Below are 17275 nucleotides of genomic sequence, written 5' to 3'. Positions count from 1 at the left end.
ATATGTCCATAAAATCAATATGAAATGCCTCTTTCAAAACAGGGAGTTTAGTATTTTTCCTATTAGACATGTAATCCACCTGTATTGTATTAAAGTTTGGATAGGGCCAGGCGCGATGGCTCACACCTGTAATCCCAGCACTTTGGGAGGCTGAGGCGGGTGGATTGCTTGAGCTCAGAAGTTTGAGACTGGCCTGGGCAACATGGTGAAACCCCATCTCTACAGAAAACACAAAAATTAGCCGGGCATGGTGGCATGCGTCTGTAGTCCCAGATACTTGGGAGGGCGGAGGTAGGAGGATTGCTTGAACCCAGGAGGTCAAGGCTGCAGTGAGCTGAGATCACATCACGCTCTCCAGCTTGGGCAACAGAGTGAGATCCTGACTCAAAACAAAACAAAACAAAACAAAACTGGAAAGAATGAAGGAGACAGAAGGCAGCAGCCCCTGCTTGTACATGGCATTTCCATGTCTTTTCCTTTGGTATGTTTCCCATGTGTTTGAAAGCCTACGATGTCTGTACGTTTGCCTCCTCCTGTTCCCACTCGACAGGGTGACCTAGGAGGTGGGTTCCAGCCTTTGAGGCTGCACTGTTCATGCTGGGGTGAAGCGCGAGACGCCTTGGTTCAGAAAATCACCACCCCTGCACTGTATGCTCAAGCACCTTCCTTTCTATCTCGCTCTCTCTTTTGTATCATTAATTGTATATAAACACTGTGACGCACTTTTGGTTTTTTTGAGACAGAGTGACGCTCTCTCACCCAGGCTGCAGTACAATGGTTCGATCTCGGCTCACTGCAACCTCTGCCTCCTGAATTCAAGTGATTCTCCTGTCTCAGCCTCCCAGGTAGCTGGGATTACAGGCATGCGCCCCCATACCTGGCTAATTTTTGTATTTTCAGTAGAGATGGGGTTTTGCCATGTTGGCCAGGGTGGTCTTGAACTCCTGACCTCGTGATCCCCCCCCACCTCGACCTCCCAAAGTGCTGGGATTACAGGCGTGAGCCACCATACCTGGCCGATGTAGTTTTTCTCAGAAAGGTTTTCTCCACGTGTCTAGACATTTATGTTTAAGATCAACTCCAGGAAATGTCATTACTCGCCCACAGGGTTTAATATGTTCTTTGCTAGCAGGACACGGAATTTGGTTAAGGTAACACATTTCATCTCGAACATGGGCCTGGATCTGGGGAGAAGCTGGGGGCTCTGCTCTTTCTTTCTGGTCTCAGGGCAGAGTGGAGAGGGAGGTGCCCTGGGCTGGGCATCCGCAGAACCCGGTTATGCCCTGGACTCCCGCTGACCTGCAGAGTCATCCTCCCTCTGGGGCCTCAGTTTCCTCAGCCGTCAAATCAGAAGCATGAGCCACACAGTTCCTAAAGTTATTTCCCACCCCACATTTCCGTGTCTGTCTGAGCCTCGAGTTGGCGCCTGTAAAATGAAAATCGTCGTAATTCCTGCCGAGCCTCTGCAGACGTGGTAGCTGGGAAAGTGCAGAGCAGACCGTGGAGCTGCTGCAGTGCAAGGTTTCCCTCCTCCTCCCTCTCATTGCCATCATTTGCTGTGGAGCGTTTCTTTGGATGAAGACCACAATCCCTTATAAAGTGCTATCTAAATGTGAGATAAGGATAGAAACACGACACTGGGTAGGTGCCTCCCTGCACCGTCTCCTTTTATCCTGGTGTCCGTGACAACCCCCATTGTACAGACGGGCAAGTCGAGGTGCAGAGGGGAGCTTGCTCACAGAGCTGGTCCGTGGTGGGGCCCAAATCCACGCTCTTGACCCCTGCTGCCCTGAGCCTAGACCATGGGGAGGGCAGTGTGGAGCCCCTGGGTGTGTGTGGCCGTCTGCTCCGAAGGCAGCCTGGCTTCTGGGTGCAGGGAGGCGTTGCAGGGAGAAGCCTGCTCCGCTGAGCAGAGGGAGAGTTGGGGATGGTGAGTAGGGGCCTCAGCTGACCCTCCGGCCCCCAGTCCCCCAGCTCAGCCACACAGCCCTGGTGGTAGCTCTGCATCCATAGCCTCCCTCCCTTTCAGGCCAAGATAGCTTCGCTGGTCCAGAAGTGCCGGGAGAGGAACCGCCTGATCACCCACCTGCTGCAGGAGCTGCACAGACATGGGCTGGGGAACCTCCTGCTCTCTGAGCTGGCACAGAACATGCTCAACGACGTGGCACTGGCTGAGTACGCGGCCACCTTCCTGGCTCCGGGAGTCCCAGAGGTAGAATCCCAGAGACGGCCCTGTCTCTGCTTCCTATGGGGTGTGGGCACATCCCTTGCATGCCCCGGCCTGGCCCAAACACCCCCTCCTTTCCTCCCTGTCTCCATCCACGGACACTATCCAAGAAGACACCCCCTGGCTTTTCCTCTGTGCCCATGCCTATGCCCTGGGTGGGCATGGGAAGGTGCATCTGGCAATCCTGACCCTTTACAGTGCTCAGGAAATGGTGCAGTGCACAGATGCAAACAGTGATTGTAATTTAGCATCATATAAGCTTCACTGCATGTGTCACAAGATGGATCTTTTGTGCCGGGACCTGTGCACTGGTCACTTCCTCTGGCAGGTTGCTTCAGTCACCCCATGACCTCCTGTCCATCCTTCAAGGTACAGGTGTGACCTTGCCCAGGCAGCCTGCTCTGAGCCCTGCAGACCAGAGAGTTAGCCACAGCCTCCCCTGTGCTCCATTGCATGTGGCTGTGCATGACGGGGCGTGAGCAGGGAGCTCTCCCGGCTGTTGCAGGGCTTTGTGGGCCCCTCTCCAGTGGGCCCAGAGCTGCTCCATAGCCATCTTTGTCTTCCCAGTGCCTGGCTCTGAGAATCCGCCACAAACCTGGAAGAATGTTTGTTGAATGAATGAAATAATGAACCAAAGGAATGAGAATCTCTTCTTCCAGTGGTCAACAAAAGAGGAAATTGAGGCCAGAGAGGTTAGGAGATGTGCTCCGGGTAACGCAGGCAGTGCAAGTGGAGATGAATGCCAGCTCTCCTGACTACAGTCGGCACCCATGGGTGCCCAGCCATGCCTGCCCACACACGTACATGCAGCCCCCTTCCTGGGGACAAGCCAGCAATGCCCCTGCCAGACCAGCTCCGCTCCTTATGTGCGCGGGCGAGACGCAGCTCCCACGGTAAACACAGCCGGGACTGTTTTCCACGGTCCCTCCAGGCTCTGCCTATAGGACTTGCTCTCAGCCCCTTGGCACCAGGTCTGAGTCTCCCTCTGCAGCTCTGCCCAGTCTGGTCTCTGCAAGGCCAACCTCCTCTGATCCTTCCTTTCCCTCACAGCCTTCAGAGGTCCCTTCTGGTCCAAATCATTGCACAGCAGAGATGGAGGCCTGGAGGCCAAGAGGCATGTTCAGGGCCATTTGTTGACTCGGTCCACAGGCAGAACTTGAATCCAGAGCCCCAGGCTCCCAGTCTCTTGCTCTTCTCTTTGCCCAAGGGGTACAAGACTCCTTCAGAACTAGAATAGGGGTGAGAAAAGAGCAGAATTTTGTCAAAATGCCTTCATAGTCCTTGAGATCCACTACAGACCTGATATCTGGGGGTTAAGTGAGATAAAATTGAAAGCAGGCTGGGTACGGTGGCTCACGCCTGTAATCTCAGCACTTTGGGAGGCCAAGGCAGGCAGATCACAAGGTCAGGAGATCGGGACCATCCTGGCCAACATGGAGAAACCCTGTCTCTACTAAAAATACAAAAATGAGCCAGGTGTGGTGGCACATGCCTGTAGTCCCAGCTACTCAGGAGGCTGAGGCAGGAGAATCTCTTGAACCAGGGAAGTGGAGGTTTCAGTGAGCCGAGATCACACCACTGCACTCCATCCAGCCTGGTGACACAGCAAGACTCCGTCAAAAAAAAAAAAAAATCGAAAGCAGAGTTCCAGGTTGTGAAAGTATCAAACAGCAAATGCAGCTGGTGTCACCCTGGAAGGCCAGCTGTCTGTCTGCTGAGGGGACATCATAGCAGTGGCCCACCTTCCAAGGGCTGCTCCCCATTCTCCTAGGCCATGGAGCTAGAATTGAAATGTTCACTGGGGTTGGATAGACTGACTTACAATGACCAAACTCACAGAGAATGATGTATACACTGGAACATTAATTTTTAAGTTTCCTATGAGAAATAGAACTATTATGCAGGTTGAAGTATCTGATGGATGGATGAAAAATTGTCAGCATATTCTCTCCCTATAGCAGAATTATCTGGAAAATCAAATTTTTTCATTCATTTCCTCATCTGTCATTTGAGAGCCCAGAATGAGAGCAGAGAGAGTTATAATAATGTCATCGGACAGATGCATTCATCTCCTATAAGGATGTGTTTCTGGGCCCGGACATGCTTCCGTGGACCAGGGTGTCCCTGACAGACCTTTTGAAAGTGAAAAAAAAGTATGATGTGTTTCAGAAACTCAGAGAACTCCAGAGTGGCGGGGAGGCTGGGCTGATGGGAAGCCATGGGGAGGAGTGGGGGGAGGCTGGGCTGGATGGGAGGTCACAGGCACCTGTGCCCCGGCGGGGTGTCTGCCTCTTGGTTCTCAGTGGAGAGCAGGGTGGGAGTGGCGTTGGCAGCTCCTCCTACTGGTAGCCGGACAGGAAGCAGATCCAGTGCTGCTTGCTTGATGGACAGTAACTCTCGATTCAGAGGACACAGATGGAATTCCCGATGGAGGCCTTTGGGCTCTGGATAGGAGCCCAGGAGGACTGCCAGGATGGCTGAGGAGACTCTGATGGGCTGGAGGTAGGAAGTGCCAGAGCAGCAAGGGACAGGTCCTGGGAACTCCAGCCAGGCAGTGGAGGGTTGATGTACCTTCCAGGAACACCCCTGGATGGTCCTGGGCTCCTGGTGCCCACAGTGTCCTGAGACGCTCCCATTCTCTGGCCCCTACCTTTGGGATGGGGGCATGGGCTGGGCTAGGGTCCCAATTGGACAGGCTGCCTTCATTTATCCAGCCAAGCCATGGTGGCCAAGGCTCACGCTGCCCTCCGCCTCGCACGCTCTCCATGGATCTGCTCACTCCACCTTCCCAGCATCCTGCTGCAAGGGTCCACAGGGGACCCTGAGCCTCAGCATATCCCAGGGCTGTTGAGGGGGTGGGGGCTGGGCCTCGGGATGGGACCACTAAACTCTACCCTTTCAGGAGGAGGTGGCATGGCCTGATGCCCATGCAGGCAGCAGTCAGTGACCACCTCCCCTCCCTGCATGTGACTGAATCTTTGTATTTCCATTATCTTTGCTTGTCCTGGTTTGGGTGGGTGGTGGAAATTGAGCCTCAGTGGGTTCATCCCCAGTGCCCTTTCCACAGGCATGTGACGATGGGCTGGGGGCCATGGGTGCTGGCGCCACTGTCTGTGCTGGTATCTGCTGTTTTACCGTCCGGGTCACTAGCATCCATGGGTCACCCTTGTATCCGCCCTGGCTTCCTTCCTCCTGCTGTGCTGATTCTCTCCAGCTCAGGTGTCTGTTCTGGAGATGGAGGGAATCCCACGAGGTCAGTCTGGCCATGGCAAAGGTCACTCTTCCTTCTGCTGGGAACATGGGTCTTGCCACCTCCCTGATGTTAGCTGGAGATGGGCCCTCAGGGAAGGCAGGCTCCTGCTGTTCTCAGATTCCTAAAACCTCTCTGGAGTTCTTAATTCCACCTTGTCCCCTGGACGCCTTGAGTGAGCAGGGCTCAGGGCACCTTGTTGGGCCTGTTTTGCTTCCTCTCCCATTCCCCTACTGGCCCCTAGCCCCAGGGGGCCTTTTATTTTTCCTGTGTTTTGCCTGGACCTACTCTGTTGATATTCACAAGCGTGAAATGAGACACCTTTGCTGTCTGTACTCAGTTACCCTGTCCCTGAGACCTTGGAGGCAGAGGCCCGGGTACCAAAGGAGAGGAGAAGAGGGGTGCTGGGGCTCACCTGGGTCACAGCACTGGCTAGGATGGCAGCTGGCTCTCCTGCCCTCCCCTATTGTCTGCCCCTGAGGTCCAATCTCCAGATGGAAGTTCCCATCAGAGAACAGAGAACTCCGGAGCTTCCTGTGCTCCTGGGGCGTGGTTTCCTGTCCTCTCTCTGGGCATGGAGATTCACCAGCAGATGATGACAGCTTCATTCTCAATAGTTACCCATCTCATGAACTTGACACTTGCCTTTCACCTGCCTAAGCCACCTGTCGTCTTCGGCCGGGTGGAGGCTGCTGTCCCCAGATGGGGCTCTGTGAGGTTTGAATAAGACCCCATGTCAGATGCCTGGCGCCGCACCTGTCACACACACACACCCAACAGCTTTTGGGGCACCTCCAAGCAAACCCTCAGTTTTGCTCCCCTGGGCACAGCCAGGGGCCTTGGGTGCACTAGCAGGGGAGAGTCTCCGGTCGGGGCAAAGAGGTAGGTGACCTAGTAAGGAAGATGCTAATTTTACCTCCTCTCGCCCTGCTGTTTCTTCCTCCTGCCACCTCCTGCTTTCCTCTGGGTATTTATCAACGAGATCTAGTTGCGGGCCTTTGGAAATGGAATCTGGTCTAAAAAAGGGGCAGTCATACTCAGACGATTGAAGAATTGTCCCTCAAAACCCTGAACTCCCCCAGTTCATTAAATCTGCAAATCCCCAAGCCTGGGCCTCCAAGGATCCAGGCAATTATTTTCTCTTGAACTCTTGCCTTTATGAAACTTAGAATATTTCCCTAAAAGTCTGCGTGGGGAGAGAGGCAGGGCTCGGGAGAATGTAGCACAAGTCTTCATCTGTCCCTTACTCTGTGTCACTGGCATTTAGTGGCCATTCCTTCTTGGCCGGGCGCGGTGGCTCAAGCCTGTAATCCCAGCACTTTGGGAGGCCGAGACGGGCGGATCACGAGGTCAGGAGATCGAGACCAGCCTGGCTAACACGGTGAAACCCTGTCTCTACTAAAACTACAAAAAACTAGCCGGGCGAGGTGGCGGGCGCCTGTAGTCCCAGCTACTCGGGAGGCTGAGGCAGGAGAATAGCGTGAGCCCGGGAGGCGGAGCTTGCAGTGAGCTGAGATCCGGCCACTGCACTCCAGCCTGGGCGACAGAGCAAGACTCCGTCTCAAAAAAAAAAAGCCCAACTCTGCCTCTCACACAGCCCCTCTCCAGCCACTCCAGGCCCATGCGGTAGTTGAGGAGCTGGAAGCAGACAAGGGTCCTTGCACCCCAATCACATACTGAATGCAGGCCCACCCAGAAGTCAGTTGAGTGCACCTGAGGCTGCTCTGCGGGTGTATCCTCTACGAAGGCAAACCAAACCTTAGTCTCTCATTGAAGGAGCCTCTATCTAATGAGGAGACACCTGACTTTAAACCCAGGGGCAATAAAAGGCATTCATTCAAAGCACTGGAAATAAGCAGAGAGGAGAGAGAGACAGATTGGAGGAGGAGGAAGCACTCAGACCCGGCCTTGAAGGACAGAAAGCAGGATTTAACAGCTGAAAAGATGGAGTGAAGGTCTCAAGGCTGCGAGAACTGCTTGGGTACAGGCACGGGGGTGGGAGAGTCCATGGTGCTTGAAGCCACAGCAGTGTTGATACGGGCGACAGCAAAGTGCTCTAAGAGCACCGTTCAGGAGCAGGCATTGTGCCTGGTACCGAAGGCTCCCAGGAGTGCTGGTGTGATCCGGTCACTACCAGAAGATGGCTGAGCCATTACCCATGTCCCTGAGTATTAGGCCCTGCACCAGTCAATTCAGGTTAGAGGGGACCCTCATAGAACCCAGGTGCCGCTGCAGCACAGGAGGGGCTGTGTGAGAGGCAAGTGGCTGAACTCTGCCAGGTGGAGTCAGGGAAGACTTCACAGAGGAGGCAACATTTGACTTGGGCCTTGACATCTATGTAGAAGTTCACCAGAGACAGAAAGAGAGGGCAGGGCCCTTCCAGACATGGAGATGGTCTCCTATACCTGGAGGAAGAGTGTGACCAGGGTGTTGGAAGTGGAGACAGGGAAGACAGCTATCACAGAAACACCCAGGAGGAAGCAAGATCCAGGCTGCTGGTCTGGAAACAACTCTCACCTGCCTTGAAGATCCAGCAGTTGTTCTTACTCAACCACCTGGGGGCCATGGGCCAATCAGTTGAGTGATCATTGCCATCTCACTTCTCACCTGCCCCGTGCAGTGCGGAACCAGGAGGACACTGGTCTGTGCGGTGGTGCACTCAGACCCAAGCCTGACCTGAATTCCTGGGTGATTAAATCAGGGGCCCCAGGGGAGACATCAGAGCACCGGATGTCCTCATTAAAATGTTTTTTAATAGCGGTTTCTAAAGCACTTTTATTACTGTCTCCGTTTGGAGATTTAATTTGAGAAAAGGAAATGGAATCATTTTTCTGTGCCGGTGTTTCCTAAGAGCAAAACCAATTCCTGTTCTCCTTCGAGCATCCTGGAGAGAAGAGGAGGGAGGCCTTCATGCACACAGGCAGGGCTGGTCCTACACAGAATGCAGTTTTTTCGGGGAGGGGTGATGGCCCTGCTTGGCCCAGTTGCAGTGCTCTGTGCAAGGCTGTCCCTCCAGTGCCATGCAGAATAACTGCCCAGGTGTGTTTTCTTGCAGACAAGCCACCACCTGGACATCAAGTCTGAGATGACGGCAGCTCTAAGAGGTCAGTGTGATTTTTGATCAGGAAAAGCGTGTGTACTCAGAAAAAGTCCAGGCCAGCAGGACGCTGTGACTGGTGGGCCAGGGGAGAGATGCCCACTGTCACGTTCATGCTACTAAAAGGAATGGGACCCACTTCTCCCTCCCCCTTTCCTGTGTGGCATTGTCTTCTCATTTCACAATGAGAACACACTGGAAAAATACAAACGTTCAAATTCCTCAGTGCTAGAGTTTCACTCCTGGAAACTCATCCTAGGTAGATAATTCTGTATGTGGAAAGATTCTGTGGACAGGCATGTTCCTGCCAGTGCATCTGTAATAGTGAAAAATTGGGGGAAACCCTCAATATTGTTAACGAGCCCATATAATCAGTGAAATACAGCATAGTCATTAAAATGGTACTGAAAAACGCCATGCAACAGCATGGGAATTACCATGTTCTACTAAGTTCAAAACTGTTAGGATATGGGCCAGGCATGGTGACTCGTGCCTGTAATCCCAGCACTTTGGGAGGCCGAGGAGGGCAGATCACAAGGTCAAGAGATTGACACCATCCTGGCCAACATGGTGAGACCTCGTCTTTACTAAAAATACAAAAATTAGCCAGGCATGGTGGTGGGCGCCTGTAGTCCCAGCTACTCGGGAGGCTGAGGCAGGAGAATTGCTGGAACCCAGGAGGAGGAGGTTGCAGTGAGCCGAGATCATGCCACTGCACTCCAGCCTGGTGAAAGAGCGAGATTCCATCTCAAAAAAAGAAAAAAAAACTGTTACGATATGGAATGTTTCATATAATTATAGCTGTATGATTCTATGTGCACATCTGGGTCTGATCTGCAACTTAGGCTAGGACAGCAACTAAAGTACTAGCCATGGTTACTCAGAGAGATGGTAACATGAGTGCTTTTTTTTTTGGTTCTGTTATTTTTATTATTCATTTATTTATTTATTTTTGAGATGGAGTCTCACTCTGTCACCCACGCTGGAGTGCAATGGTGTGATCTTGGCTCACTGCAACTTCCACCTCCTCTGTTCAAGCAATTCTCCCACCTCAGCCTCCCCAGTAGCTGAGATTACAGGCACCCGCTGTCATGCCTGGCTAATTTTTGTAGAGACAGGGTTTCTCCATGTTGGCCAGGCTGGTCTGAAACTCCTGACCTCATGTGATCTGCCTGCCTCGGCCTCCCAAAGTGCTGAGATGACAGGTGTGAGCCACTGCGCCTGGCCTATTTTTATTATTAAAAAGAAAATTAAGCCACTACCTGACCAGACAGAATTTTCCTGGGCCTTCTTTTACTTTTTTTTATTTCAATAGTTTTGGGGAAACAGGTGGCATTTGGTTGGGTCTTGTTTAAGCGCAGCTTACTACCCTGAGTGTGGGGGTGGGATGGGGCTCCTAAGGATTTGTTTAGTGTTGTGTTTGGATCAGGTGCTTGATAAAAACATGTAGAACATCTGGATGGTGTTACCTTTAAGACCGAGCTGCTATTGAGATCTGTTCATCTAGTGGTTCTTATTTCTAGATTCTATTCTTGCCAGCTGTGTGGTCTTAGATGAGTTCATTAACCTCTCTGAGCCATACACTCTTTAACAGGAGGTAAACATGACCTTCCTCTGGAGTGTCTGGCACCTGACACATAGCATGACGTCAGTACACGACCAGAGAAACCTGTTCTCAGTCTTTGACGCCTCAGGATGGGCCTGTCCTTCTCTACCTTGGCCTTCTGTCCCTACACCCTGACTTGGCACCTGTTCTCCCAGTTGGAGAGGCACAGATCCTAGCTGGTCTGCTTCTGCCACTAATTTTCTCTCTGTGGCCCCAGGCAAGTCTCCTCCCCTCTCTGGCTCAGCTTCATCCCCTTTCAAAGAAGGACATGTACTAGACCGATTGGGTTATTTTTTCACTGGACATGTCTGGAGGGCCACCATGTGCCAGATCCCACATAGGTGTTTCTGGGCTTACGAAGCTAAGCCGGCTTGCGAAGGCTGTGGTCCCTGCATGGAATGAGCTTGCAGCCAGGTAGGGGAAGGCGAGGCAGGCAGGCAGTTTTCTGGGATATCCCAAGATCATGAGAGCGCCATCAGAGGCGTGTGGGTGAGGTGCTTGGAGAGCTCAAAGGCATCTGAGAGGGCCTCTGCCCCGGGGCATGGGATCTAGGAATGATCTGGGAATGGCTAGAGAGTGAAGAAGGCTATGGCAGGGCCCAGACACTTGTAGACTTTTCATCTGGGTTCCTGGTGGAGGCTTGACTGAGAATTTTCCCTTCCAGCTCAGACACACCTCTTGAATCCTGAAATGGACAGCGTCCTCCAAAGCTCATCGTCTTCAGAGTCCTGGCCTGTTCCCGAGCCGGAGTGGCCAGCACAGACAGCCCAACTGGATTCCCTGAAGGTGAGAAGGCACCTGTCACCTCATTTCGTAAATGAACTTTGTTATTGAAAGTACAACACATTAACAGCTTAGCAAATTATCCAAGCAATATACACCTGGAAAAACACCACCAAGTCAAGAAATAGAGCACGACCCACTCCCCAACAGCGCCCCCAGGTTTCACCCTCAGTCTCTTTCTATGATCTAATTTTAATGTTTGTTTCTGCTCAAATCATGTGTCCTAGGTCTGGTGACTTTTTTTTTTTTTCTTTTTTTTTTTTTGAGGAGTCTTGCTCTGTTGCCCAGGCTGGAGTGCAGTGGCACGATCTCGGCTCACTGCAGGCTCTTCCTCCTGGTTTCAAGCAATTCTCCTGCCTCAGCCTCCCAAGTATCTGGGGATTACAGGTGCCCACCACCGCGCCCAGCTAATTTTTGTATTTTTAGTAGAGATGAGGTTTCACTCTGTTGGCCAGGCTGGTCTCGAACTCCTGACCTCCTGATCTGCCCACCTTGGCCTCCCAAAGTGCTGGGATTACAGGCGTGAGCCACCGCTCCCAGCTGTCTGGTGACTTTTAGTGGATGCTGGACATCATATATGGAACACTGATGATACAATGTGAGGTCTGACAGTATCTCCATCCACGGAGGACTTCCTTTGTTCTGGTCAGAGCAGATCATCTTTCTCACCTCAGCGCTGAGTCATCGAGGAGTTCCAGTGCTCAGGAGGTCTGCTGTGTTTCTGGTTCACGCTCACTCCTAGGGCATAAAAGCCTGTCGAGTATTTCAGAGCCCTTTCCCCTGTCGGACCCAGGAGGCTGCTCAGAGCTCTCCTTAGCTTTTCACCTTCTCAGTTGGCTCTTTTCTGCACAGACCCTGCCTTCACCTCGAGGGGAAATACATCCTCAAGCGACCTGCTCGCTTTTCTTGGCTTCTCTTTTGTTTTCAATTTTGGTCCCCCAAGTCCTCATATCCTTGGTAGCTCTCAGATGCCTCCAGACAAATGTTTTGTTACAGTCCCCCTACCTTTTCTAGTTGCACTTACTGCAGGTTTGGTCCCGAAGATCCTAATCAGTCATTGCCAGAGCAGCACTCCCCTCTGTCTTCCCAGAGAAAACTTATTTTACTTATGAGCTTTGGGGTCTGGCAAATCTGAATTCAAGTCCCAGTCCCTACCCCTTTTTAGTTCCGTGTGATATTGGGCAAGTACTTCCTCTGCCTGCAGGTAACTCTCAGCTGTGAAATGCGGCTGCCTGCCTGTTACTGTTAGGAGGAGAAATCAGGCAGGCAGAGCTGAGTGTGTGCCTGGCACATCAGAGGTGCTCACAGAAAAAAAAAAAAAACAGAAAGCAGCCATTACTCAGAAGGAAAACTGCTCTTATTTTATTTCAGCCGATTGTATTTTTTCTCCCTTCTTTTATCCCTATGGCTTCTTTCCTGCCTGCATGATTACATTAATTTGTTTCATCTAAAAGATGAAACAGACAATAATATTTACCTCTCAGGCTTGTTGGGACAATTCAGTGAAATCATGCATATGAAGTATTTATTACAGTTCCTGGAATCAAAAATAGGGGAGGTATTCAAAAAATATGATAGCTATTGTTATTGACCTTAAACTTTTTTTTCTGACTGGTAACTTTCATTTTAAATGACTTCTTTTCTAAGAATAAAAAAAAAGTCTTGATCATTCCTAGGTTAATTACCTCTGATTTCTTATTTTGGTCTACCTTATCGGCAGCAGGTAGAAGATATTCTAGGCAGCCTGGGCGCAGTGGCTCACGCCTGTAATCCCAGCACTTTGAAGGGCCGAAGTAGGTGGGTCACTTGAGGTCAGGAGTTTGAGGCTAGCTGGCCAACATGGTGAAACCCCGTCTCTACTAAAAATACAAAAATTAGCTGGGCATGGTGGTGCATGCCTGTAGTCTCAGCTACTTGGGAGGCTGAGACAGGAGAATTGCTTGAACCCTGGAGGCCAGTGTTGTAGTGAGTCAAGATTGTGTCACTGCACTCCAGCCTGGGCAACAGAGCGAGACTACATCTCAAAAAGAAAGAAAGGAAAGAAGGAAAGAAGGAAGGAAGGAAGGAAGGAAGGAAAGGAAGGAAAGGAAGGAAAGGAAGGAAAGGAAGGAAAGGAAGGAAAGGAAGGAAGGAAAGAAAGAGAAAGAAAGAAAAGAAAAGAAAGAAGGAAAGAGAGAGAAAGAAACAGAAAGAAAGAAAGAAAAAGAAAAGAAAGAAAGGAAGGAAAGAAAGAAAGAAGAAGAAAAAAAGAAGAAAACATTTTAGGTGAAGGGAACACTTGCAAAGAGATGGGAGGGTGAGTGCCCATGAGGCATTTGGAGGCATGGCAAGCAACATCTCTGGAGCATGAAGTATGAGGAGGTAGAGAGGAGACGAGAAGAGGATAATGACGACAGTGATAGCAACAGCAGCGAAACAGAAAGCACACCCAAATCTTACTGTGCCGGCATTGGCTCAGACAGTCCCACAAAGGGCTCACCAAACAGATATCAGCATCAGCTCCACTTTACCTGTGAGAAAAGGTGAGGCACAGAGGGGCAAAGTCCACCCAGCTCATAAGCGGCTGGGCCGGGCTCCCAACCCAGGGCGCCTTGTTCTGGAGCTGACCCTCTGATCGTTACGTGGCCAGATGGTGCATGGCCTGGATGGGGCGGGGTTGGGGGAGAGGAACAGTCCCCTCCTCCCTCCCTCAAAGTTCCAATCTGGATCTCAGTGTGAGAACAAACTCTCCAGTGTCCGCTCTCGGTGATACTGGCCAGAAACCTGTAGCAAAGCTTCTGAGGAAAGAGGTGAAGTAACATGTTGCATGAAAGGATAAACCAAAAACGCATCTTAATACCCTTATGGTTCCAAGTTTGTCAGGTGTTCTTCAGCTTTCTTCAAAGTCATCGCCACAAACACAGAATCCCACTGGACTGGAAATGCTGTGGACTTGAAATGATTTCCTCTGTTGGAGGATTTCCTCTGTTAGAAATAATTTCAAGTCCATAGGGGACTTCTGTTTCTTTGTAGCAAGATGGCAGAATGTCAATTTAAACGTTTTCCCCGTGCTTTGCACGGTACCTGGCCCACAGGAGGCCTTCAGGAGCACTTGTTGGGTGAGTAGTTAGCCAGAGACAGGGGACATCAGGCTGTTTCTCTGGAAGGCGCACGGCACCTGCTCCTGGTTCCCAGCACTCCATTTTCGCTGCAGTCTTGGTTCTGTCCAGTCATCATGAGCATCTGGGAACACAGCTCCTTGCCTTGGGCAAAAACAGACGGCAAGCCACGTATCTGGGCTGGTTTTGGGGAAGAGCTTCCCATGCTGAAAACAAACTTGTTAAATAATGACACCAGGAGATTCGTGATCTACAAGGAAAATGAGGCATGGAGTTTTGAAGGGCAGTAACTAAATTCGTCACGTCACACAATTCTGTTACTGTATGGTTGAGCTTAGCGCAAAAAGGAGAAGAGAGCTTAAGAGTACACAGACATGTCCTGAAAAGGCTGACAAATCTTGAGTGAATGAGGAAATGTTTAGCCCTCTGTAACATTAGCCTCATCCCATCACTCACCCACTGAAGATCCAACACTGCATCCCAGGGTTCAGCTGTTCCTGTGGTGGGGGATCATGCAGGCTTGAGAGCCATATGGCCTGAGTTCAAATCTTGCAGCAGGCTCCTATTAGCTGTGTGGCCTTGGGCCACTTCACCTCTCTGGGCTTCTGTTGCTTCATCTGTATGATGGGATAATAATAATAGCACTTATCTCCTTGGTATTTTGTAAAGATGCAATGAATCAATACCTGGAAAGCACTTGGAAGGATACATCGTAAGAACTCAGTAAATTTTCACTGTTGTAGATCGAACCCTAGGAAATTGCCAATATTATACTACTCTTTCCCTCAAAAACAGTAGTTTCATATTGCTTAAACTATCATCATCATCATCATTATTATTATTATTTTGAGATGGATTCTCCCTCTGTTGCCCAGGCTGGAGTGCAGAGGCATGATCTCGGCTCACTGCAACCTCTGCCTCCCAGCTTTGAGCGGTTCTCCTGCCTCAGCCTTTTGAGTAGCTGAGATTACAGGCGTGCACCACCACACCCAGCTAATTTTTGTATTTTTAGTAGAGACAGGGTTTTACCATGTTGACCAGGGTGGTCTCGAACTCCTGACCTCAGGTGAGCCACCCACCTCAGCCTCCCAAAGTGCCGGGATTACAGGCATGAGCCAGGCCGACTATCATTATTATTATTATTATAAGATGGAGTCCAGACTCTATGCACACATTAGTCAGCCCAGAATGACCTTGCGTTTTAAACACATAACAGAATCCTGCTCCTCCCCAAAAGCCGAGCTCAGACACTACCTCCATGAGGCCTTCCCAGATCTTCAGTGTGCAATCTTCACTTCTGTCCTGGAGCCTTCGTCAGCACCTGTGGGTCTCTCTTTGGGCTTGAACACTGCAGCATAAATATCTAGTTTATGTGTCTGCCTGTCACACTGGATTGGAAGTGCTTTGAGGGCAGGGACAAGGTCAGGCTTGCCACATTGTGATCGCCGATTCCCTGCCTCTGCTGTCTAGCCTCTTCTTCAGCGTCTTCCACCGGCAAGGCAGAAGGCCCTGCACATTGCAAACCTGCGGCTGCTCTTGTCTCCTGGGACTGGTGGAGAATTTGGCTCCATTCTGCAGATCTGTCTGGCAAGGCACAGACACACCTGACACACCTTTTAGAGGAAGGAGAAGAGGCATTAGCAGGACTCACATGTTACCTGGTGAGGCGGTCCTTCCTGTCATTTGCAGGAAAGGTGCCTGAGAGGTGTGAGATGCTGGTTGTGACGGGATCGCAGGTACAATAGTGACTGGAAAGGAGATGTAGAAAGAGCAGAGATTTGAAATCAGATGGGCTTAGCTTTGAATTCTGAGCCAGCCACTTCAGAGCTAATACATTTAGTGAAGGCATTTAGAATCTCTTAAACTGTTAAGTGGGTTTTCATCTCTAAAGTGGGCCTGATGATAGCTTGTTGGGGGAACTAAGTGAAGGCAAGTAAGATGACACATTTGGGGAAAGCCCTGAGACATGCTGGGCATGAGGTTTGCAACCAGCAAGACATTAGTTCCTCTTTCAAGGGAAGGTCACTTTCTCTTGTCACTGGGAAATAGAAAATTTATAGAGGACATCCACTCTACAGGACTCTTGACTGTATTGTCAGGCACCTGCCTCATGACGTGGAGGGGGAGTCTCACGCTGCCCCAATCTCATTTTCTGACCCAGAGCACAGTAATGATAGCGTGTGTCTCATTGAACTGTCACCAAAGGAAGTGAGCCAATGTGTGAAGAGTATTTGGTGCCAGGTACAGAAAATGCCCCGTAACTGTTAGCTATCCTTGTCGTCTCTTCCTTTGATTAAATGTGTGAATGGAGGGGCTTTTACAAACATTTGGATGCAGAGACCATTTCACTGTCCTCTTGCCCGCAGCTCCCTCTGTCCTTGGTGTCCACGCTTGATCCTGGAACGTGCCTGGCAGCGGTCACTGTGGAACCAGGACTCTCCGCACAACGTCTGCAAGAAAAAGGCGGAATGCCCTGTCCTGCCCTCCAAGCCGACAACGTCCCAGCACCCTCCGAGCTCCTGAGCCCAGCGAGGATCCTGGCTTTTCACCAAGAGCTTAGACAAAGCATTTGCAGCAATTCCCAGGTCCATAAATCACCGCTGGAGTTATAAATGTAATAGGGCCACTCATTCTCCGGAGCCATTTCATAGACTCCATAAATATTTGAAGCGGAACCTTCAGAGAGTGCTTTAAGAAATTGGTAGCAATCAAAGTCCTCATTTAGTGGCCAGTGGTTTTGCCTTCGGCTTGGGAATTTTGTGTTCAATGTCAGAGCCTGAAAGAAATGCTGGCCTGTGCCTGGCAAATTCTGAGGAGTTTGGCTTTGGCAATGTCGAGGCAGCAGAGGAAATATTTACTGTACCAAAGCCTATTGGATGATTGGCCCAGAGGTTCTCAACTGGGTGCTGTTTTAGCCCCCAGGGAAAATCTGGCCATGTCTGGAGACATTTTGGGTTGTCACAGCTGGGACGCTGCTACTGGCATCTGGTGGGTAGAGGCCAGGGATGCTATGAAACATCCTACAATACCCAGGCCAGCCTCCTACGGCAAAGAATTACAGCCCGAGGTTCGCCAATGCTGAGGCCGAGAGCCCAGGATGGATCTCACAGCTCTGAACATGATCGGCCATGGAGAATTTTCTGCCCCTGGGGTCCTTCTCATGTTTTAAAGGATTTTTTTGTCTACTAAGTGAAATCCCTAACTTAAATCATTA

At 50.7% G+C, this 17275-nt stretch overlaps 1 protein-coding gene across 1 annotated transcript in view; it reads left to right on the top strand.

The window, feature by feature from the left end:
* CUNH4orf50 (chromosome unknown C4orf50 homolog) overlaps positions 1-16769 on the top strand; it is a 31046-nt gene extending 14277 nt beyond the window's left edge. Inside the window, exons 4-7 of the mRNA XM_017887083.1 lie at positions 2030-2212; positions 8533-8581; positions 10845-10966; positions 16428-16769. Of these exons, the coding sequence (XP_017742572.1) occupies positions 2030-2212; positions 8533-8581; positions 10845-10966; positions 16428-16673 (600 nt within the window). The 3' untranslated portion in view covers positions 16674-16769. The remainder of the gene's footprint in view (positions 1-2029; positions 2213-8532; positions 8582-10844; positions 10967-16427) is intronic.
* Positions 16770-17275: the final 506 nt, after the last annotated feature.

Source organism: Rhinopithecus bieti, unplaced genomic scaffold (assembly GCF_001698545.2).
Source record: "Rhinopithecus bieti isolate Rb0 unplaced genomic scaffold, ASM169854v2 scaffold_16601, whole genome shotgun sequence".
NCBI lineage: Eukaryota > Metazoa > Chordata > Mammalia > Primates > Cercopithecidae > Rhinopithecus > Rhinopithecus bieti.
Note: the sequence above shows the minus strand (reverse complement) of the source record. Positions and strands in the feature narration are given on the sequence as shown.